This window comes from Rousettus aegyptiacus, unplaced genomic scaffold, assembly GCF_014176215.1.
Source record: "Rousettus aegyptiacus isolate mRouAeg1 unplaced genomic scaffold, mRouAeg1.p scaffold_m13_p_15, whole genome shotgun sequence".
NCBI classification, from domain to species: Eukaryota; Metazoa; Chordata; class Mammalia; order Chiroptera; family Pteropodidae; genus Rousettus; species Rousettus aegyptiacus.
This window is the reverse complement of record NW_023416290.1, coordinates 60,539,093-60,560,836: the sequence shown is the minus strand read 5'-3', so window position 1 is coordinate 60,560,836 and position 21,744 is coordinate 60,539,093. Positions and strand designations below refer to the sequence as shown.

The window sequence follows — 21,744 nt, the reverse complement described above, 5'->3', positions numbered from 1 at the left end:
AAGTGCACGTTCGGGACGTGGGAGGTGCCTGTGCTACACCCAGGGGAGCGCACACGGACGCCCGCAGGTGTCTCTGGGGCACCGCAAGTGGGGGGGCGGCGTGTGCAGGTGCTAGGCGGAGACTGTCCGCCTGGAGTTCTGTGCCAGTGCGAGTGTTTCCTTACAGGTAATTATTTAAATAACCGCAATGACGCCGTAGTGCAGTGTGTCGGGGGTGGGTGGGCGAGTGCACAGCACCCACTGAGTGAGGTGTGGCGGCAAACTCGCACCTGGGGTGGTGCGGCTTCCTCTGCTGGCGGACGCCGCGCATGCTAACACGTCGCGGAGACGGCCGGACAGCGGCTGCGTGCAGCTGATGACAGTGGAGATGCAACCGAGTCACGGAACACGTGATTCGGAAGGCAGAGGAAGGAGGAAAGTGGAGGGAAGAACGGACGGGACAGACGGGAATCCAGTAGCAAAGTGGGGGGCTTCGGCCTAACTACGCCGACGGTCGTCAATCTAGATGCTTTAAACACCCCAGTTAAAAGCAGATGTCAAACTGCGTAATAAACCCAGATATATGCCGGCTACAGTAAACCCACCTTAAATATAAAGACACACGCGGGTTAAAAGTAAAAGGAAGACAAAGACATTCAATGCTTACACTTAGGAAAATGAAACTGGAGTTGCTATAATAACAAATGTACTGATTTTAGAGCCAAGAAAAGTATCTGGTAAAGATATTTCTCGAAGAGATTAATTCATCAAGAACACCATAAATTTTATGCATCTAGGATAGCTATAAAACATAAAGCAAAAAACTGATAAATTGCAAAGAGAAATGGATAAATCCACAATTTTATTCAGAATTCCCAAGACCCCTTTTTCTGTAATCGGTAGAACAATCAGGAAGTTAGTGTTGGCGCTGTCTACCAGCCTGACCTGGTTAACATTCGTAGAACGCCCAAGAGATGTTTATTCCACTGCGTGTGAAATATTTACCAAGACAGACCATTTTTCTGCTCCATAAGATACTCTGACAAAAGAGTTAAATTAGGAACTGATAAAAATATCTGGAAAATCACCAGGTATTGGGAAAGTAAAAAACTTCTGTGTAATTCATGAGTTAAAAGAGAATCAAAAGGGCAATTAACTTTTGAACTGGATGAAAATGAAAATGCAGCTTGTCAGAATTTGTGGGATGTCATGAAAGTTATCAGAAATGAAAGAGGCGACATTGCTACGGATTCTATTGCTCTTAAAAGGATAATAAATGAATAGTCCGACAACTTTATGCTAATAAATTTGACAGTTTGTGTAAAATGAACAAATTCCTTGAAAGACAAAGACCACTAAATCTCACTCAAGAAGAAATTCAAAGGCTGGTTAGTTCTCTATCTATTAAGTAAATTCAATTCTTAATCAGAAACTTTCCCACGAAGAGAACTCCACGCCCAGAAGGCTCCTCTAGTGTGTCCTACCAAATATCTGAAGAAGAAACAACAGCAACTTTACACCAACTCAGTGAAGCGACCCAGATCAGAAGGGAAATAGTAAAATTGTCAGTGTTTACTGTTGACATGATCATCTATGTATAAATTCTAATAAAATCCGCCCCCCAAAAATGAGGGGGGGCAATTAGAACAAAGAAGTGAGTTTAGCAGGGTTACAGGTACAAGACCAGTATGCAAACTGGGCTGGCAACAGACAATTGAAAATTGTTTTCTATGTTGTTAGCATCTACGTGTGAAATACTTATGGATAAATTTGCTTAAATATGTACAAGACATGAACACTAAAAACTGCAGAACACTGCTGAAAGAAAGGATCTAACTAAGTGGGGGGATGTGACAGTTTGTAGATTGGAAGATTCGGTATCGTTGTAAAGTTAGTTCTCACACTGATGCACGATTCAACACAGCTTCAGTCAAAACCCCAGCAGGGCATCTTGTAGAAACTGGGAAGCCGATTCTGAAATTCACTTGGAAATGCAAAGGACTTAGACCAAAACACCTTCAAAAACGAAGAGCAAGGTCGGAAGATGAACACTGCCTGATTCAGACCCAGGACGTTCGGGGTCACCCAGACGTGGTGTCTGTCCCAGATCGGAGGCCTTCTGGAAGAGGTGGTGCAGGAGTTGCCTGGGAGACGGGGCCAGTCTGCCGCTCACCGAGCCCTCTGCTTTCGACCAGCCCGAAGGGCGGGATGAGGGCTGAAAGGGATGAGCAGGTGCTTGGTTGATTTGAATTGCTTTTGGGTTATGGTGGATGTTTTTTAGTGTCTCAAAATTTCGCTATCACTGCTGTTACTGTTTTTAAAAATGTGGAAGCCATGTGAGAAGGTCATCTTTTTTCTCTCAAACAAGAAATTAGAAGTACTTTAGTTTCACTTTTAGAGGTGGCATTCCGAGGGCAGCAGGGCCTCCGGCAACGCCGATTCATCCCGTGTTGCTTGGTTGTGAGGTGATAAGATGCCCTAGGCACTTTCGTTTGCGTCAGTTAGCCCCTGGTAAAATTGGTTTTGCTATGCACGCGCTCCCCGGGGACGGGCCTCTGCTCACGGTGCAGCCTCAACGAGCAGAAGCTCTGCGCTTTATTACGGCTTCTGTGGCTTGTGTTTTTTGGTGTCTGATTAAGACCACAAAGATTTTTTCTGCATCTTTTCTGAAAACCTTATTGTTTTACTGTTAACATTTAGATGTACAGTTTACCTAGAATTGCGTTTTGTGCATTGGATGAGATGTGGGTCAAGTACATTTGTTTCTGTTTATACGTAATCGATACAACACTATTTTTGAAAAGTCCGCTCTTTGGCACACATCGGGTGACCCTACGTGGGTGTCGACGACTTCTGCGCGCCGCTCCAGCAGGGCCCGCGCCTTGCGCCTCGCCCAGGTTTCCAGTGCTGCCAGGGCCGTTGGCAGTACGTGGCAAAACAGCTGAGGCGCCGCGTCTCAGGCCACGGGCAGCTTACCTGGGGTCAGCGGCTGAGAGGTCTGGCTGCCTTCTGTGGGCTGGCAGGGCCTGATCCCAGCCCGCGTTCAGGGCTGGGGTACAGGGAGCTCAGATACCGACTTGGGGTGCCACCTCTCATCCTTGCCATCATATGGGTCGGTGAAGGACTGGCCTGCACTGTTACTGGTCCCCAGATCCCAAGGGTGTGATCAAGCTGTGTGCCGACCTCACGGGCTTGGACACTTCTGCTCTCTCGCAGGGCGCTGCCTTCCTGACTGACGCTGGAGGGGACGGCCTGATGAGCAGCTGAGACTGCGCTCCGGGCCCTGAGCAGAGACGGCGATGTCCCAGACGCAGGATTACGAATGCGAGAGCCACAATGCCGGCGTGCAGGAGCCTCGGCTTTCGGGATCGAGCACAAGGTGAGGCGAAGGCATGGCGGGCACGCGGCGTCGTCAGGGGCCTGGTGGGGTGGAGCATGAGCATCCTCCCACAGGGGCGGGGCTCCCAAAGGCGTTCTGTGTCGGGGGCGAGCTGCTCTCCCACCCGCACGTGGCGAGACAGACCGCTTTCCTTTCAGAGGTGACTTGTGCTTGCTCAGAACGCGCCGTCCCCCCACGGAAGCCCAGGTCCCCAGGGGCGCCCCCACTGCCTGCTGCAGACGCAGTACGGTGGGAAGGCCTTCTCACGCAGGTGGGCTCGGCCACCTGGGCCCAGTCCCTCATGCCCCCCCGGCCGCCCATCCCGCCAGCTGCAGTTCACCATTTTCGGTTTTCTGATTCTTAACTCTATTTGGCAATGATTCTGCCCTTGCAGAAAAGTTGCAAGGACAGGACCAGTGCACTGCGCAGCCATGTCCCTGGGCTTGGATTCTCCTCCGCGCACACATGCTGTTCTCTAAATCACCTTGGGGAGGCTCACAGATGTCACGGCCCAGTGTTGGCTCACCGTGCCCAGGACAGGCAGCACCGTGAGTCAGCCTGTGCCTGTGCCGGAGTGCGGGCTCCCTCCCCGCCGCCGCCCCACCCGGCTTCGGCGGCCGGCCCCCTGCCAGCCTTGGCCCCGTCCGGGCCCTCCGCGCGCGCCCGCCTCTCTGTGATCTGGAGGCTCTCCACAGCCTTTCTGTGTCTCCCGTGACGCTGGCACCTTTAAAGGTAACAGTTGCCCTTTTTAAACAAAGCGCTCGGTTTGGGAGTGTCGGGGACTCCCCAGCAGGGCGCCACACTCCAGTGCTGCGTCCCCTTCAGCCGTCCAGTCCCCGCTGCCGGCGGCCGCCCCGGCCCGGCCCGCGGCCACCCTCCCCGGGCTGCCGGGCCTGCTCGCCCCGCCTGCTCGCCCCGCCTGCTCGCCCCGCCTGCTCGCCCCGCCTGCTCGCCCCGCCTGCTCGCCCCGCCTGCTCGCCCTGCGCTCCCCTGCTCTGCGCCCTCGTCGCCACTCCTCGCGTGAGCCCGTCTTTCCAGGGACAGGCGTGGAGGCCGGCGTCCCGACCCTGGCCCCCCCTTTCCGTGCGGGAGCACGAGCCCCTCCTGCGCCCGCACGCACTCACCCGTTCCCGGCTTGGACTCGGCTCCCTCTCGGCTTCACACGTCTGCGGTTCGTCCCTGCGTCGCATGGCGCCGCATTCCCGCTGCCGGGGCCGCGAGGCTCCTTCGGGCTGCCCCCTGTCGCCTGCGCGCGCGCGATTCTTGGATTCCTCCCTCCTTCTGGCCTAACCACATGCTCCAGGCACATGTCGTACTGCCAGCCCTGCCCCGAATCAGCTGTTTCTCGAGGAGCCGCCTTCTGAGGCGTGTTGGGGGGCCAGCCGGCTGCTCGGGGCACTGTGGCTCCAGCAGCGTGTCCGCTTCTTGGGCCTTCCAGCAGGCAGAGTAGAAAATGTGCACGAACGTGCACAGGAGCGCACGTGGACGCAGAATTCACACGCATTAGCATCGCCGAGTCCACGCCGGCACTCGCGGCAGTGTGCTCCCAGGGGCCGTTCTCTGGCCGTCTTGTGTCCCCCCTCTGGGGGCGAGAGCCTCGCTCCGCCCACTCGCTGCGACAGTGCGCACACACATGCACTCTTCAAAGTTCGCCCTGTTGGCACTGCTGACGGGTCTGCCTCCTGTCCTGGGCTTCTGGGACACCTTCTCCCAGCCTCTGTCCCAGATGCCCACCCGGCCCTGCTCTTCCTTCTGCAGGAGGACGGTGGCTGTGGGCAGGCCCAGAGCTGCCCCAGGAGCAGCCCGGTGTGACCACAGGTGGAGGGGAACAGCTTGTAGCGTGGACACGTTCGCCGGGTTACAGAGGCTGAGACTCAGGGCACGGAGGCCCCGAGCAGCAGCGGTCCCCTCGGGGGGTGCTCCCGGGGCCCTGCCAGCCCCCTGCGCTCTGAGGCTTCGTCGATGAGAGCAGAGAGGGGGTGGCACGGGGCGAAGGGCTGAAGCACACGTTGACCGAGGGTCTCGGGGGGAGCTGTTGTTGCAGAAACCCCCGCTGCTCTCCTCTTCGAGTTGGTTGTTGGGGCGTTCGCGGACAGGAAGCGAGGGAGAGGCGGAGGCTTCGAGGGCGCCGAGCGTCGTGTGTCGCGCTGTGGACTGGGTGGGCACTGGGCCCACCTTCTGCATCGCGGGTTCGCCCCAGTGGTGTGTGGCAGCCCTGCCACGAAAGGGCCACGCGTCAGGAAACGGCCACGGCCCGCGGGACCCAGTGGAAACAGGCCCGTGGAGGTGCCAGCCCTGGAGTTACCAGACACAGGACACTAAGTTTAAAGAGATAGGGAGGCTTACCAATGTGAGCAAAGAGCAGGAGGCCCTAGAGAATGACAGTGGAAACTTGGAAAAGAACCAGCAGATTAAACATAGCCGAAGAGAGAATTAATGAAGTAGAGAGAGGAACTGTAGAAAGTATCTGGAATGAGGCAGATGACTGGAGATGGGCAGTGTGAGCCACACGGAGGCGTGGGGATCCTGTGAAAAGCGTGTCGGGCCTAATGTGGGGGTTCCAGAAGAAGAGTCAAGGGGTTGGGGGATGGTATTTAAAAAGATGATGGAGAATCGTCCAAAATTGTTTAAAGATGCCAACCCTCAGGTCCAGGAGTCCCACAAGCCCTTCATTTCGATATCATAGTGAAACTATAGAAAACAAAAGGAGAGGGTTTCTTTTTAACCATTCGTCTGCCAGGTAGTCCGTGTTTGCTCTACTGATAATTGCATTGTACCGCGGCAGCCTGACCCTGCCTGGCCATTTCCTGCTCGAACACGTTGGATCTAGACTGCCCCCCCAGGACTCTCTGGCTGACGCCAGCTTTCGCATGGCTTGGCAACCAGTCGATGTTCTCCTTCCTTTTATCTGTAGCCGTAGGAATGCGGGAGTACGGGACTGCGTAAAACTGCCCGCAGTGTTACAGTCAGGGCTCGGCCTTTGCGTAGGAATCCGCCGAGCCTGTGTCGGAGTCAGTAAACACTGCTTCCTGCTTACAGCCTCAGTGTCGCGCAACAGCATCACATGCAAATGACGACAGGTCAGTTATTCCTTGTCCATTCGCAAGTGAATCTGTAGTAAATTATTAGAGTCAATAGAAAACTCATCAAGATTGCTTATAAAACCAGTATACAAGATAAATTGCACGTCTCTACACCAGCAACAATCTGAAAATTATCTATGAAGTTAACTGCAAGAATTGAGAAACAACAGGTCAGGATATGGAGGGACAAGCAGTGCTGTGCACAGCTCCAAATAACACAAGTCAGTGTCCCCTGGACAGTCGGGCCCACCCCAGGGACCCAGGGCCCCACCTCTGCGCATGTGGCCGGCGTCCACATACAGGGTGTTCACAGCAGAGTTGTGAGAAATGACCCCCAGATGTCCATCAGCACGGGTAGACCAGCAGGGACGCGTTTGTTGTAAGTGAAAGAAGCAAAACACGGAAGAGTATACGGTTTTCCTGCATGAATATGTAATTCAAAAATAGATATACCTAAACTGGTTTGCTTAGGGTTACCCTCAAGCATGGTAAAACTTTAAAAGCAAGGAAGTGTGACTGCTTTCGAACTCGGTGGTCCCGTTGGGGTGAGCAGATGTGTAATGCAGGGGGTGTCTAGGATGCTGCCTTGTTTTATTTCTCGATGAGTGATGGCTGTACAAGTGTCAGTTCATAATTTCTCACTATACTTATCTTCATGTCCTGTACATGTTTCTGTATATATGACATGGTATTATTTTTAAAGAGTTATTTACATTTACAATAAGAGCACCATTTACAATCACAAGTGTGTGTGTATATAAAACCTAGGAGTAAATCTGACAAAACACGTACGTACCCTTTAGAGAAGACGTGAATGAGCAGATACACTGTGGTGTGGGCGGGAGACTGAATTGTGACAAAGGCTTCTCTTTTCTCCTGGAATAGACCCAGCAAAGGTGCGACAGACTTTGTGCACGTCGACAAGCTGGTTCTGAGTCCGTAGGGGAGACATGACTGAAGAAGCGGAGGCCTTGGGGACTTGGGGGATGCACACTGTGCAAAGCTGCCGTGATTAAGACGGCGAGGTGCAGGTCAGAGAAGGTCTGAGCAGCAGAGCCAGCAGAGAGCTGAGACGCGGGTGCACCGGCACTGTCCGGCACGGAGAGCCCTGGTTTCCTACGTGGGGAGTGTGAAATGTCACCCAATAAACAGAAACCACCCAGGCAGATTAGGGCTTCAATGTGACAGGCAAAGCGATACAATTTTGCAAGTCAGCTTTGAATGTTTTTGACTTAGAAGTAAGAAATCTTAAGATTTAAGATTCTTAAGCACAGTAGAAAGAAGAGAAATCGTACAGGAAATGATTTATAAATTCAACTCTACTAAAATTAAAAACTTTTCATCAAAATGCAAAGCCACCATAAAGAGTGAAAAGGTAAGCTACATGCACCAGGAGAGATTTGTAATACAATATAACCGGGAGATTACTATCGAGAATATATTTTTTTAAAAAAATGCAACTGCAAATTAGAAAAAAAATTTTAATGGGCAAAAGTCACATGTTTTTATTAAATGAAAAATATATATGGTTCATGAATATGAGAAAGGTGCTTGCCCTCATTAATAATAAGGAAACATTTTAAACTGCATACATGGAAATTCATTATGCTAATCAGTTTTTATGATGTTTGAAAATTTCCATTATAAAAAAAATTAGGTAAGTATAAGGGCAGGCGTAAAATTGTACGATATTCCACTAGTGTTAGGTAACCCCTTCTAATACTTGGTGTGACCCTTCCCGCAAATTTCTTCACAAATATATAAACACTTGGCTTATTTTTTAGAATCGATATATAGCTTCGTTTACTTATTAACTGTGGAAGTCCTTCCCTGACATTAAAATACACATCCTCACCAGAGCCAGTGACCACGCCCCCAGGGAGACACCCAGAGACCACACGGCCAAGGAAAGACCAAGGCGGGTGTGAAAGTGTGTAGATGATGGAGATGTTGTGCACTAAATGTTTAAAACTTTAAAAATTGATACTGAAAATGTTATTGTATGTCATAGTTGAAAAATACATTATCTTATTATTTTTTAAAAATTTTACAAGAGTTTATTTGAGCCCAATTGATGGCATATGCTGGGGAGCAAGATCTAAAATGCTCCTCATAAAAATACAATATTTAATAAGAGATAATATATCTTAATTTTTTTCCAATTGCAAAAGTAATCCGTGAACATTGTAGAAAATTTGGAAATTACAGCAACGCAGAAAGGTGTCATGCTGTCAATCGCAGCAGCCACTGCTAACACGACAGTGTCTTAATTACAGGGCACTTAGGACAGGATTGCGGCGCAGCCCCGTGGCGGGTGAGGGAAGCAGGGCGTCGCGCTGGCCCGCGGCGCCGCAGTGATTGCTGCGGGCGAGACTGGCCCGCGGCGCCGCCGCAGCGGGGAGCAGCGCGGCGGGGGGCGGGACAGCCGGGCGGGCGCCTGGGGGAGGAGCGGCCGCGCGGTGTTGGGGAGCGGGCGCTGTTGGCCGTGGGACAGAGCGAACTCCCCCCCTGCCCCCCCTCTGCTCCCCTGCATCCTCACGCCAGACCTTGCCCCTTGCATGTGCAGTGTGGGGTGCAGTGTGGGGTGCAGTGTGGGGAATCTGGAGGGAGACTTTTCCAGCTTGTCCGTAAATCGGAAATCGTTTTTCTTATAACCGTGTCAACCCCAAAGTAGGAGGCGCGGAGCCGGGGCGCAGGGCCGGGGCGGCGGGGCCCGCGCCCGGCCGCGCGCGCCGACCCTGCCGCCCTCCCGCAGGCTGGAGTGGGTGGAGATCATCGAGCCGCGCACGCGCGAGCGCATGTACGCCAACCTGGCGACGGGCGAGTGCGTGTGGGACCCGCCGGCCGGCGTCCGCATCAAGCGCACCAGCGAGAACCAGTGGTGGGAGCTCTTCGACCCCAACACGTCGCGCTTCTACTACTACAGCGCCACCACCCAGCGCACCGTGTGGCACCGGCCGCAGGGCTGCGACATCATCCCCTTAGCCAAGCTGCAGACCCTGAAGCAGAACACCGAGTCCCCCCGCGCGTCCGCGGACAACAGCCCCGGGCGCGGCAGCAGCGTCAGCCGCGACGGCAGCACCAGCTCCTCCCTGGAGCCCGAGCCCGACGCTGGCGAGAAGGCGCAGGAGCTGCCGGGGAGGAGCCGGCACGCGGCCTTCGGCGCCGGGAAGGAGGACGGCGGCAGGTGAGGCCCGGGGCAGGTGAGGCCCGGTGGCAGGTGAGGCCCGGGGTGGGCGGGCGCGGCCCGGGCGGGGCGGGCGTGGCGCAGGCCTCCGCTGCTCAGTGCCCGAGACCGGATTTGCACTGTGGGATGCGTCTTGCTCCTCTGAGAAGGACACACAAGGGCCTGGCACCAAAACTGGCCACCGAGGAGTGGCATTGCCACTGCAGACGGCGTGCAGATTTGGTGCATTGGGGGCCGCGCAGCCGGCCATGGTGCCTCTGCTCGGGCGGGGGAGGGCAGGGCGCGCGCGGTGTCAGAGGCCGAGGAGGTGTTGGCAGCGCGGTGGGGCCGAGTGGCTCCAGGGGTCGCCTGGAGTTGGCCCCAGAAAGTGGACCTTGCATCGCGGGAGCCCCAGTCCCAGCGGCGAGCAGGAGGAGGAGGCAGGTGGCAGGTGTGCCGGGCGAGACCTCGTGTCCTGTCTGGTTCCCTCTCGCCCAGGGCTCAGAGAACGGCTCATTTTTATTGGACTGCGATGGTTTTGAGTTCTCTGTAGTTCTTTACTCATCTGCGTAATTAGGTGAAGGGACTGGGTTCTTTTAGGGTTCTGTTGCCAAATGTCTTTGTCACCCACATACTGGGGACTGGGCCTGGAGAAGCCAATGCCCCACCTTGTCCAGCACTCTGTCTGGGGGACGGAGTGTCCTTTTTCCAAAAGCGTCTTAGATGCTCTGCCATAAAGGAGGGTTATGAGGTCTTTGGGATCAGGATTCCCACCAGGAGCCCTGTGTGGACTTGACTTAGAATTGTGTTGGATTTGTAGGTCAGTTTGGGTGAGGCAGAGGTCTGTCACGCTGCCTTCTCCCACATATGGAAATGGTGTCTTTTACGCTTTCCACCACTAAGGACTTGCATAATTTTACGGTTTGTTTCTAGATGCTGTATCACCTTTATAGCACTGGCTTTTGTAAATTGTATTTTTAAAGTCATATTTTGTGATCATCACTGGTAAATAGACATTGATTTTTATGTCCGGCTTGCCTTTACACTTTCGTTGAGCTCTCACTAATCTCATTAAGGACTCGTCGTCCCTCTCCTGAGATGCTGGCCCATCCCCAACGATGGCCAGAAGTGGGCCAGGCGGACCAGCGCCCGGCCTTGGCCCAGCGGCCGGGGTGCGGTGGCAGTCCGCTCCTGCTGCTATGCCCGTCTTCATGAATGGGTGCCGTGATCGATGGAGTGTATTTTCTCCATCCGTTGCTGTCAGTGTTCTGGGTCGAATTGTGTCTCCAACAGGTGTTGAGGTCCCAAGCCCCAGGACCTCAGGGTGAGACCTCGAGTGGATGTAGGGTCTTTGCAAATGTGATTAGTTGCGGTGCAGTCACCTGGAGTAGGGCGGGCCCTGATCCCGTGGGACCGGCGCTCTTAGAGACACAGCGAGAAGCCATGTGACCACAGGCACAGATTGGAGCGATGTGTCTACGAGCCAAGAAGCTCGGGACAGGCCCGGAACAGTGGCCCTGACGGGCCTCAGAAGGAACCAGCCCTGTTGACACCTGACCTTGGACTCCGGCCTCCAGGACTGTGAGAGCATGAGCACCCAGTCGTGGTCCTGTGTTACCTGGCCCTGGGATGCCACTGCAGTTGGCATTTTAAAAAATCATTCTGTTTCTTGCATTCCTGGGATACTTGGTTTGTGTAATTTTGTAGATAGACTCAGGTTGCTGATATTTTATTTAGGTTTTTTTCCATGTTGGTGAAAAGCAGCGTGTGCTCGTCCACTCCTTTTCTGCGTTTGGCTGTTTCCGTGTTGGCTCGGAGGGCGCAGCGTGCCTTCTGCCCTGAGAAGCACCGTCTGCTTCCAGGCGTGTGGCGCTGTGCGCCGTCAGGCCCAGGGCTGGTCTGGATAGGGTTTTAACTATCGATTCTATTTCTTTAATGCTTGCAGGAACGTTTGGGTTTTTTAATACCTTAAATCCAATTTTATGAAATGTTTTTATATTAAGTCATCCATTTACCTGTTTGTAAACACAGTGGCATAAAGCTGCCCATGGTGCTCGTCTGTTTCGAGAGCTGTGCGCGCATGCCTCTCTCGTTCGGTCGCAGAGGGTTTCTGCCTCTCTGGTGTGTTCAGAGAACCCTTTGGGCTCCAGCGAGCCTGTTGGAAGCTTAACTCCTTGGTTCCCACTGTTCTCAGTGAACTTTTGAGGCATGGACTTCTCAGCGCTTCTGACCTTAGTTCCATTGCACGACTTTGGGATACAGATTTGGCATCATTGTTCAACTTTAAATACTTTCTAATTTTAATTAAGCCTGCTTCTTTGACTCATTTGTAACTTAGAAATGTCTTATTTTCTAAAACTGTAGGTTGTTTTCTTTCTTGTTCTTGAGTGCCAACTGAATTCATTTTTTTTTTTTTTTTGAGACTTGCTTTGTAGCCTCAATCCTGAATTTTTATAGATGATTTTATGACTGCTTCAGAAATAATCTCTATCCCGTTTGTTAGGTCTGGGGTTCTCTCTTCGTCAGTTAGGTCAGATCTGTTCATTGTGTCCATCAGGTTTCTTACTGACCGTGTCTGCCCAGTCCGTCAGTCCTGGGAGGCGAAGCCCCTGCCGGGATGGAGGGGTTTGTCTGTGTAGCAGCCACGGGGTGGGCGCGCATCGACTCGGAGCCCTCACGTCTCCCTGCTGAAGTTCTCCTTTTGCTGTTCCACGGTTGCCCTTGTCCCCCTCCCGATGTTTGCCTGGAAGCGACTTCGGCTGACGTCGAAGCAGTGCCGCTGCTTCTCTCTGACGAGGGTTTGCCTCTCGGCGCCCTTTCCCAAAAGATGGTCCTTCCTGCTTCTATTTTAGGTGTGTTTCTTAGAAATAACGGGTAGCCGTTTGTTTTCTTTTTCATCCCTTCTGAACGTCATGATTATATTTACTGCGGTTGTTGCGGCCGGGAGAGGATTTAGCTCACACCGTCTTCAGTCCAGGTGTGTGCTTTTCATCGTCAGCTCCTCTGCTGTCTGCGTCCACAGGTGTCTTGCCCGTGGAGTGTCATCTTGTGGGGTCTGCCTTCCTCCCAGTGGCCCCGTCCTGCCTTCTCTGCACCTTCAGCCCCGGGTGCTGGCCAGGGGTGCAGGGGCGGCTAGGGGGCCTGGGATTTGTGCTGCGGCCGGGGGCGGGCAGCCCCAACACCACTTTCTCGGCGGGTCTGATCAGCGGGGCAGCTCTCACCTGCGCTCTGATTGTCCTCTTGCTTGCCAAGACTTTTACTCTCTTGTCGTGAATATTTAGCCTGCGAGTCCTCTCTGATGTGAATTGCCTGTTTTGTTTTGTTTTAACTCATTTTTCTGCTGGAGTTACTGGCTTTCTGTGCTTGCAGAAGTTCCTGACACATTCCAGATGTCACTTTCTTGCTGGTTTCAGACATTGTGAGGACCTTCTACTTGGTCACCTGCCTGCTATCTGGCTCCTGGTGTCCTTGATTTCGATGCAACCAAATTTACTAGTTTTTTGCCTTGTGGTTTATGTTTACAATGTTTTGTTTAAAAAGTTCCTCCTTGGCCTAGGTCCAAAGATATCATCTTACATATCTTGTGTTAGCTTTACCCTTTTATCTTTCATGTCGAGGCCTGAGTCTGTCTGGAGCCACCTTCGTGTGGAGCCAGGAGGGACCTGCTTCCTCTCCCCAACGTGGCATTTGCTCACGACGCCCATGTCCCTCCGGCGCACCTGCCGTCCGTCTGCTCTTGCATGGGCGCCACCAGGCCCCTGGTCCTCTCAGTAGTTAAGACGGCCTTAGCCTGCTGTGGGCTCAGAGTGCAAGCCCGTGCTATTCCTGGGTCACAGTGGGTCCCATGCATTCTGTGAGTGAACTCAGTTTTGTGGTTGAGTCTTTAGTTTTTCTAGGTTGGCTACTGATGATAATTTTATCTTTCATGTATTTGAATGCCTTGCTTTTTAAAATCTTACTGCATCGACTACGTTTCCAGAACTGTTACCTACCGGCGGTGAGAGACGCCCTTCCCTGACACAGCCGCCCCAGGCAGCTGTGTCCCCACGAAGGTGTTTCCACCCCAGCTTTTTTCTCAGGCACCTGGCCATGTATGGCCAGAGCTGTGATCCTCACTGACCCCCTCATGGTGCCCGTAGAATAGAGGCCCCCGTTGCAGGCACGTGAGCTCCGACCGTCCAGGACAGGCAGCCGGCGTCCTTGCCTCCATCAGAGCCTCAGTGGGGCTGTCCCTGTGCGGGGCAGGTGGCCCCAGTCCACTCCATGCAGGCCACGTTCCAGGCACTCCGGGAGGCGGGCTTACGGCAGAAGTACCTGTTTGACCTGATGAAGGGGACAGCTTCGTGGGCAGAAGCCAGGACGCTGAGGTCATTTTTGAGAGACCGAGAGGGCGAGATGTGTCCTTGTAACTGTACTGTGTGTTTAAGTTACTGCGCTTATGTTCACACCAGTTTTCCACTTCGCTTATTTCAGTTCTTCGCCGCCGGGCGTGTTCCTCGAGAAGGACTATGAGATTTACCGGGATTACAATGCGGACGGCCAGCTCCTTCACTACAGGTGGGACCCGTCATCTCAGCCCCGCTCTGACCCGAGGGTGGTTTTCTCGGCAATTCCTGGCTCAGCCGGAAGAGTCTGGGTCAGCAGGAGGCAGCTGGCTGGATGTGCCCAGCGTGCAGGGCCCTGCACTGAGCAGTGGGGCGTGAGGAGCGGCCGTCAGGCCCAGCACCTGGGCAGAGGCGTCCTGGAGTGGCCCCTAGGCTCCTGTGGCAGCTTTTGGTTGAACAGAAGCCTTGTCACTGCCCACCCTGGGGAATCATGGAGCCCGTGGTGCTGCCCGGGCCTGTGGCGGAGAGGCGAGGCCCTGGGGGTCCTCAACAGATGGCCTTGCTGGGAGCTCTTCCCAGATGGAGGGGAAGACTGGTTTTCGTCATAAGGAGGGAGTCTTAACCTCTCTTAGTCCTGGGTTTGGCTTTGCGGGGTATTGGAAGGTTCTAGAACGATCCTCAGGATTTTGGGGTGTAGCAGCCGCTAGGCTGGGCAGGGCTATCCCTTGGCTATTTTGTGTGTCTGGCTGGAGCAGGCACCTCCTCCTCTGCCTGTGGGGTCTAGGTGGGCTTTGTGCCTCTGGGTGGCCTGGGTGCCCCCAGCACAGACCAGGAGTAGTGCCAGGCTTGGGGGGCACTTTGAAGACCCAAGGGCCTGTGGCAGTTTCCCCCAGTTTTAAGATTGATCTTGGAATCGTAGCTGGGTGTGCACCTCAACATATCAGAAAGGGGAGCTGAGCCTGCCCCGGATCCAGCAGTGTGGCTGGGCATGTTCCCAGCCCCCCTGTGCATCCATGTCCCCGTCGGTAAAGCGGGGTGCAGGTGGTGACTGGGCGGGGCCTCTGCACTGCGGCCGTCCTGGGACCAACCTCCAAAGGCGCGTGGGGCCGAGAGACCAAAGACGGGAGCTGACGACCCAGAGCTAAACAGAAGTTCCTGAGGGAGCTTGCAGACAGAAGCCAGGGCTCGGGTCTCCGCACCAACAGGGGACGGGGTCCGGGCACAGGTGGCCTTCGGGGACACAGGCAGCTCATAGCCAGGTGGCACTGCTGCTTAAGGTCTGTGAGCTCCAAGGCCGTAAGCAAGTCCACGCCCACGGCCTCCGTAAGAACCTTCCTTCGCACTGATACCACCCAGCCCTCCTGGGGCGCCTGGGCGCTCACTGAGCACAGCTTGTTTCTTAGGATGGTGTCGGTCACGTCAGGCGCTGGAAACCATTGTCTAATGGGCAGGGCAGGTCCCCAGCCTTGCCCTCCTAGTCTTTGGTGGCCCAGGGCTGCCCTGGCTCCGCCATCCCGGGCGCCAGCTGGGCTGGACATCGTTCTGGGGGTGCGTGCACTCGGGCAGAGCGGGAAGAACAGGGGTGCTAATGTCAGTGGACGGAATGGAGAGGAAACGCCGCCCCCCCCCCCAGGCACTGCAGATGGGTCTCCAAGGAGCAGGGGAGGCAGGAAGCAGCCCGTCTCGCTGTGGCCCAGGCCCTGCACCTCGTGGTGCGCTCGGTCAGAGGACGGGGTAGCTCAGGTTGTCCCTCCAGCGCCCCTTCACGTGTGGTCTGCTGCTGGTGCGCGCGAGCGGGCCCCGGGGAGCTGCACCCCAGACTGTGCTGCAGAGTTTGGAGTCGGCCCAGGCGCCGCGTGCAGAGCAGGCGCCGTCTGAAGAGGCGGCAGCGGAGCCCCGCCCTCCCTGGCTTCGGTTGTGCCCCGTGCTCGCCAGTCTTCTTTGGAAAGCAGGCCCCCGGAGAGACGCCCTGAGCTCCATGGAGCCCCGTTGCTGTGCCGACCCTTCCCGCGCCCACCCCTGCCCCTGTCCACCTGACCCCAGCACTTCCAGAGGCAGAGGGAGGGTCTCCTCCCCCATGATTTGAAAGTGCGCACCGAACAGCCACACCCAGGCAGTCGCCCCCTGTTATTTAGGAGTGGTGGTGTCTCCCCACCTTGGTGCCTCCCACCCCAGCAGAGTTGGCCGGGAACGAGGGAACGGCTGGGCAGAAAGACAGGCTTCCTGGTTTGAGGAGCCATAAACAGGCGGAGGCCCACGGGCAGCCCAGGGAGGCCGACTGGGTAGAAAGGGCCACCCAGTGGTCCCAGGGGGACACACGTAAGAGACTCTGGGTGAGAAGCAGATGCAGGCCCTGGAGAGTGGAGGTGAGGCGTCAGGGAGGACTCCCGAGGGGCACAGCAGGGCTGGGGCTGTGGGAAGGAGACGAGTCAGTTCCTCATCGCGGGAAGTAGAAATCCCAAGCTTCTCAAAAAATCAGCTGCACATTTTGGTCCCTCCGCCTCCGCCCTCTGATTGTCACTGGGGAATGGGTGAGTTGGGAGCTGGACAACAAGGTCAGTGGCGTGAGTTCAGGGTGAGAGGGCCGGACAGGGGCAGAGCGGCTGCCCGCTCCAGCGCGCCGGCACGTGGCCCACCCGGCACAGCCAGGGTCCAACCCTGCCGGCCAGCGCCAGCGCCAGCAGCCCGACCTCCCCACCCCAAGGAGAAGTCAGACCGCCGCAGGGCTCGGGATGCAGGGTCCCAGTCCTCGGGATTCTGCTTCTGGCTGCTGAGGCACAGGAAAGACGCCCCCCGCGTCACGTCACCAGAGAAATGCAAATTAAAACAACAGTGAGATACCACTGCACAGCTTGAGGACGGCCAACACCTAGACCACGGACACCGCCAGGTGCGGGTGGGGTCGTGGAGCAACAGGGCTGTCACTGCCGGCGCGAGTGCACAGGGCACAGCCACCCTGGAAGACAGCGCTCTTGTTATAGAAACCGGCAGTCATGCTCCTTGGTATTTACCTAAAGGAGCTGAAAACATCCACATGAAAACCTACACACGGATGTCTCTAGCAGCTTCATTCATAATCCCCCAAACCAAGGTGTTCTCTAGCAGTTGATGGGCAAGTCAGCTGTGGTCCATCCAGACAGCGGAACATTATTCAGCACTGAAAATGGATGAGATTAAAGCACAGAAAGACCTGCAGGGACCTTGGGGCATACTGCCAAGGGAAAGCAGCCAGTCTGCGCCGTCTGCACACCGCGTGAGTCCGGAACGTGGCGTGGTTGGACGCGGCCCTTGGCGTGCAGCCCTTTCAGACTGGCTGCTTTGGGGGCTAAAGATTTGCTCCTTGATTTGGCTTCTGATGTGACCGTGGGTTGGAAGGAAGGGAAGAACAGGCAGAGGACAGAGGAGGTTTAGGGCAGCGAAGATGCTCTGATACTGTAACGGGGGTACGTGTCTTGCGTTGATCCAAACCCATGGAACACACCACGCCCAGAGTGAACTGTAATGTGGACTGCGAACTTTGGGTGACGGTGGCGTGTCAGTGTGGGTTCACTGATTACAGTGCCTGTACCACTCTCGTGCGGAATGTTGACCGCTGGGGAGGCGTGAATATGGGCGGGGAACATATGGGAAATCTCATACATCCACTCGAGTTTGTTATTAATCTGAAAGCACTCCGAAAATTTTCTGTTTTTAAAAGGAAAGATACTTTTAAACTGAAATATATAACCAAAGCTAAGAATTCAGTGTATGAGTGTAAGAGTAGATTAAACATAGCTTAATAGAAAATTAGTAAATTGGAAGGTCGATCAAAGGAAAAGATCCTTTGTGGAGCGTGGAGAGGCTGGGGATGGGAGAGACAGTGCACCGCGCGAGACCCCGTGGCACCCGACGGGAAGGACTGAAGTGGATTCCCACGAGCGAGGAGACGTGAGATGACGTAATACTTCAAAAAGCAATGGTCAAGAGTTTCTAAAAATCATAAAACGTGTGAAGCCGCAGTTCCAAGCAGTGCCGTGGATCCCAAGCACATGGGAGTGCTATATACAGAAAGAAAACCCTGCAAGCCGCCGGGGTCGCCTGAGGGAGTGAGCAAGTAGCAGGAGCTCCCGCCCCTCCCCGACGCCTGCTGGCCTTGGGCAGGCAGGGTGCAGTGTGGCTCTTGAGTCCGAGGACCCTGGGGCTGTCACCAAGTGAGTCTCAGAGGAGGCGAAGTCCAGCACGGCCCCCGCAGGGTGGAGGGGCCCAGACTCGGGCCCCGTGGCTCCTGGGGTCACGGGTGCCCTGAGTCTGGCTCAGGATTTAGCGGGCACCGGGGAGCAGTCCCGCCATCCCCGCCCCAGGGAGGAGCGCTGGTGCGGGCGGGCGCCGGCGGACGCTGCCCCCTGAGCGCTCACAGGAGCCTCTGGGTGAGAAGTGGCCCGAGGTGCAGGTGCACGGGCGCAGCGGCCTTCCGCCGGTAGCAGCACAGGTGGGCGCTGGGCCCAGCAGCGGGGCGGGAGGGAGTCCTGTCAGGCCTGTCCTCTGGGAGGGCCATGCCAGCTCTCCAGCGTACAAGGAGTTCTGTGCTTGCTGCTGGGCCGGGACCAGGGCAGAGGCGCCCATGGAGAGGCCCTTGCAGGGAGTGTCTTGATGGCAGCAGTTCAAAGGGGAATCCCCTGGCCGGAGAGCCCCCTGGAGGGTGCTGCAGGGCCGACTCAGGGGTGTGCAGGGGGACCCCGACTGCTCCAGGCCCTCACACGCTGCAGCGCCCATTGGTGGGGGGCAAAGAAGGAGATAGGAAATGACCAGTTCCTCCGGGCCTTACCTCCAGATACCCTGAGCCAGGGCAGGTGGATGGTATGTCGGGGCTGGCAGCAGGGCCAGCCTTCCACTTCCTCCAGGTGACCCGTGCCTGTTCCCCCCCCCCCCCCAGGACCTCCTCCCTCCGCTGGAACTCGGGCACCAAGGAGCGCATGCTCATCAAAGTTGCAGACCGGGAGCCCAGCTTCCTCTCCCCGCAGGGCAATGGGTACCCCCTGGACAGCCAACCTGGGGGCCGCTCCCGCAAACCTTCCGGTGGGCAGCACTCACCCAGCCTGCAGACTTTTGCCCCGGATGCAGACGGGCCCATGTTTTTCCCCGAGCGGAGGCCATCCCCCTTCCTGAAGAGAGCTGAGCTGGGCAGCTGCTCCCCGCTGCTGGCCCAGCCCCGCAAGCCCGGCAGCGACTCACAGCCCTCCTCCCCGCGCTACGCCTACGAGCCCCCCCTCTACGAGGAGCCCCCGGTCGAGTACCAGGCCCCCATCTACGACGAGCCGCCCATGGACGTGCAGTTCGAGGCCGGCTCGCCCCAGCGCTCTCCCGCGCGGAAGCCGCCGCCCTTCCCGCAGTCGCCCAAGCAGGCCTCGGCCTCGCCCTTCCAGCAGCTGGTGCTCACGCGCCAGAAGTGCCCGGAGCGCTTCCTGAGCCTGGAGTACAGCCCCGCGGGCAAGGAGTACGTGCGGCAGCTGGTGTACGTGGAGCAGGCCGGCTCGAGCCCCCGGCTGCGGGCGGGCGCGCGGCACAAGTTCGCGCCCAGCCCCGGCGGCGGCTCGCTCTCGCTGCAGCCCAGCCCCTGCCCGCCGCGGGACCAGCGCCTGGGGGCCGCGTCCGGGGACTACAGCAGCATGGAGGGGCCCGAGCTGCGGCACGCGCCCCCGCCCACGCCCCTGCCGCCGGCCCAGGACGACGCCATGTCCTGGTCCAGCCAGCAGGACACCATGTCCTCGACGGGCTACTCCCCGGGCACGCGCAAGCGGAAGAGCAGGAACCCCTCTCTGTGTCATGCCCCCAGCGCTTCGTCCACGGACAGCCCTGGGGACCGTGACCTGCTCGAGCAGGCCCTGGCCGAAGAGCGGCCAGCGAGTGGGCCCAGCTTGGCCGCGAAGCGCCCGGAGCCCAAGGCGGGCGAAGCCGAGGGGGCGCGGGGCGGGGCCGAGCCCTTCCTGGCGCACGCGCGGCTGGCCTGGGAGGCGCAGCAGGCCCACTTCCACATGAAGCAGCGCGCCAGCTGGGACTCGCAGCAGGACGGCTCCGGCTACGAGAGCGACGGAGCCGTGCCGCTCCCCATGCCCGGGCCGGTGGTGCGTGCCTTCAGCGAGGACGAGGCGCTGGCCCAGCAGGAGAGCAAGCACTGGCAGAGGGGCGCCTTGGAGAGGCTCGCCTTCCCCCAGATTCTGCTCGAGAAGAGTGTCTCCGTGCAGACCAACCTGGCCTCGCCGGAGCCCTACCTCCACCCCTCACAGGTAGGGGTGCACAGCCAGGGTGGCAGTGGGGCAGGGGTGGGGCAGATGGCATCCCCAGTGTCCCCAAGAACAACACCAGGGCAGGGCGTCCTCACCTCCTTCCATGGTGAGGCGGGGCGGATGTGGCAAGTCACCAGGGCCCAGGCCGTGTCCTGATTCCAGGCCACGGAGACAGAGGCAGTGTGGGGGGGGGGCAGCTGTTCCCTACTGGGCCCTCGGGGCCTCTCCTGCCTCTGAGTGAGCGCTCGGGTGACAAGCTGTGCAGGTGGAGTGCCAGGCGCTGCTCAGGTGGCTCCCACATGCGGGGAAGGGGCCAGGAGGCACTCGCGGGCCCGGAGTGACTCCCAGGGCCCCGGGCTGCAGCTGGGGCTGAAGCAGAGGCCTAGCCTGAGGTGCCCTCTCCAGGCAGTAGTAGGCCCAGATGGTGGTCAGACCTTGCCGTCCAGGTCACGTGCCAGGAGCTCAGTGCGCCAGGACTTGGTGTGGGCCGATGTTCTGGTCTTCATCTCCTGACCTCTGATCTTTCACACCATCTGCTTCATGAAACCTCAGTGGGCCATCTGCCCTAGCATCCGCTCAGAGCCGGCGGTGGCCAGAGGGCCTCACAGTGTCAGGGTGTCTCAAGTCTACTTCCAGCTGCACCAGAGAAGGTGTGCCTAAGGGCCCATATACAGGAGGACAGCGGACGATGAGAGAGACAGGAAGAGGCTCCCTCCCACCCCCAGAGCTGCCCTGGCCCCCCAACTCTTGGTCTCAGGAGCAAGGAGGGCGCCTTCTGGAAGTGGCGCCCCCAGGATGAGGGTTGGAAGCAGGGCCCCCTTGGGTCCTTGCCCCAGCCTTGTGTGGGGAGGCTGCTAGCATGTCTGTTAGGCGGGTGGAGCCAGAAGAGGCGCACTGCCCTGCCCCTCACCTGGCCGGTCAGGTGGGGCCCCACCCCTCACAGCCCTTCTGCCCTCCGCAGTCCGAGGACCTCGGCACCTGCGCCCAGTTTGAGAGCAGCCGGCAGACGCGCAGCGTGATGCCCAGCGCCAGCTGCGTGTTCCCCACGTTCACCCTGCGCAAGCCGTCCTCGGAGACCGACATCGAGAACTGGGCGTCCAGGCACTTCAACAAGCACACGCAGGGCCTCTTCCGGCGGAGGGTGTCCATCGCCAACATGCTGGCCTGGAGCAGCGAGCCCATCAAGAAGCCCATGATCGTGACCAGTGACCGCCACGTGAAGAAGGAGGCGTGCGAGATCTTCAAGCTGATCCAGATGTACATGGGTGACCGGCGTGCCAAGGCTGACCCTCTGCACGTGGCCTTGGAGATCGCCACCAAGGGCTGGAGCGTGCAGGGCCTGCGGGATGAGCTCTACATCCAGCTGTGTCGGCAGACCACCGAGAACTTCCGCCTGGAGAGCCTGGCCCGCGGCTGGGAGCTCATGGCCATCTGCCTGGCCTTCTTTCCGCCCACACCCAAGTTCCACTCATACCTGGAGGGCTACATCTACCGGCACATGGACCCCGTCAACGACACCAAAGGTAAGGCCCAGCCTGGGCCCCGTGGC

At 57.1% G+C, this 21,744-nt stretch overlaps 1 protein-coding gene across 9 annotated transcripts in view; it reads left to right on the top strand.

Moving 5' to 3' along the window:
* ARHGAP39 (Rho GTPase activating protein 39) overlaps positions 1 to 21,744 on the top strand; it is a 60,601-nt gene that overhangs the window by 24,644 nt on the left and 14,213 nt on the right. For 3 of the 9 annotated variants that reach the window (XM_036233222.1, XM_036233223.1, XM_016131867.2), the window contains 5 exons: positions 3,196 to 3,358; positions 9,197 to 9,628; positions 14,081 to 14,164; positions 18,845 to 20,195; positions 21,157 to 21,718. In XM_036233222.1, the coding sequence (XP_036089115.1) occupies positions 3,279 to 3,358; positions 9,197 to 9,628; positions 14,081 to 14,164; positions 18,845 to 20,195; positions 21,157 to 21,718 (2,509 nt within the window). In that variant the 5' untranslated portion in view covers positions 3,196 to 3,278. The other 6 variants (XM_036233224.1, XM_036233227.1, XM_036233226.1 and 3 more) reach the window with 6 other exon arrangements.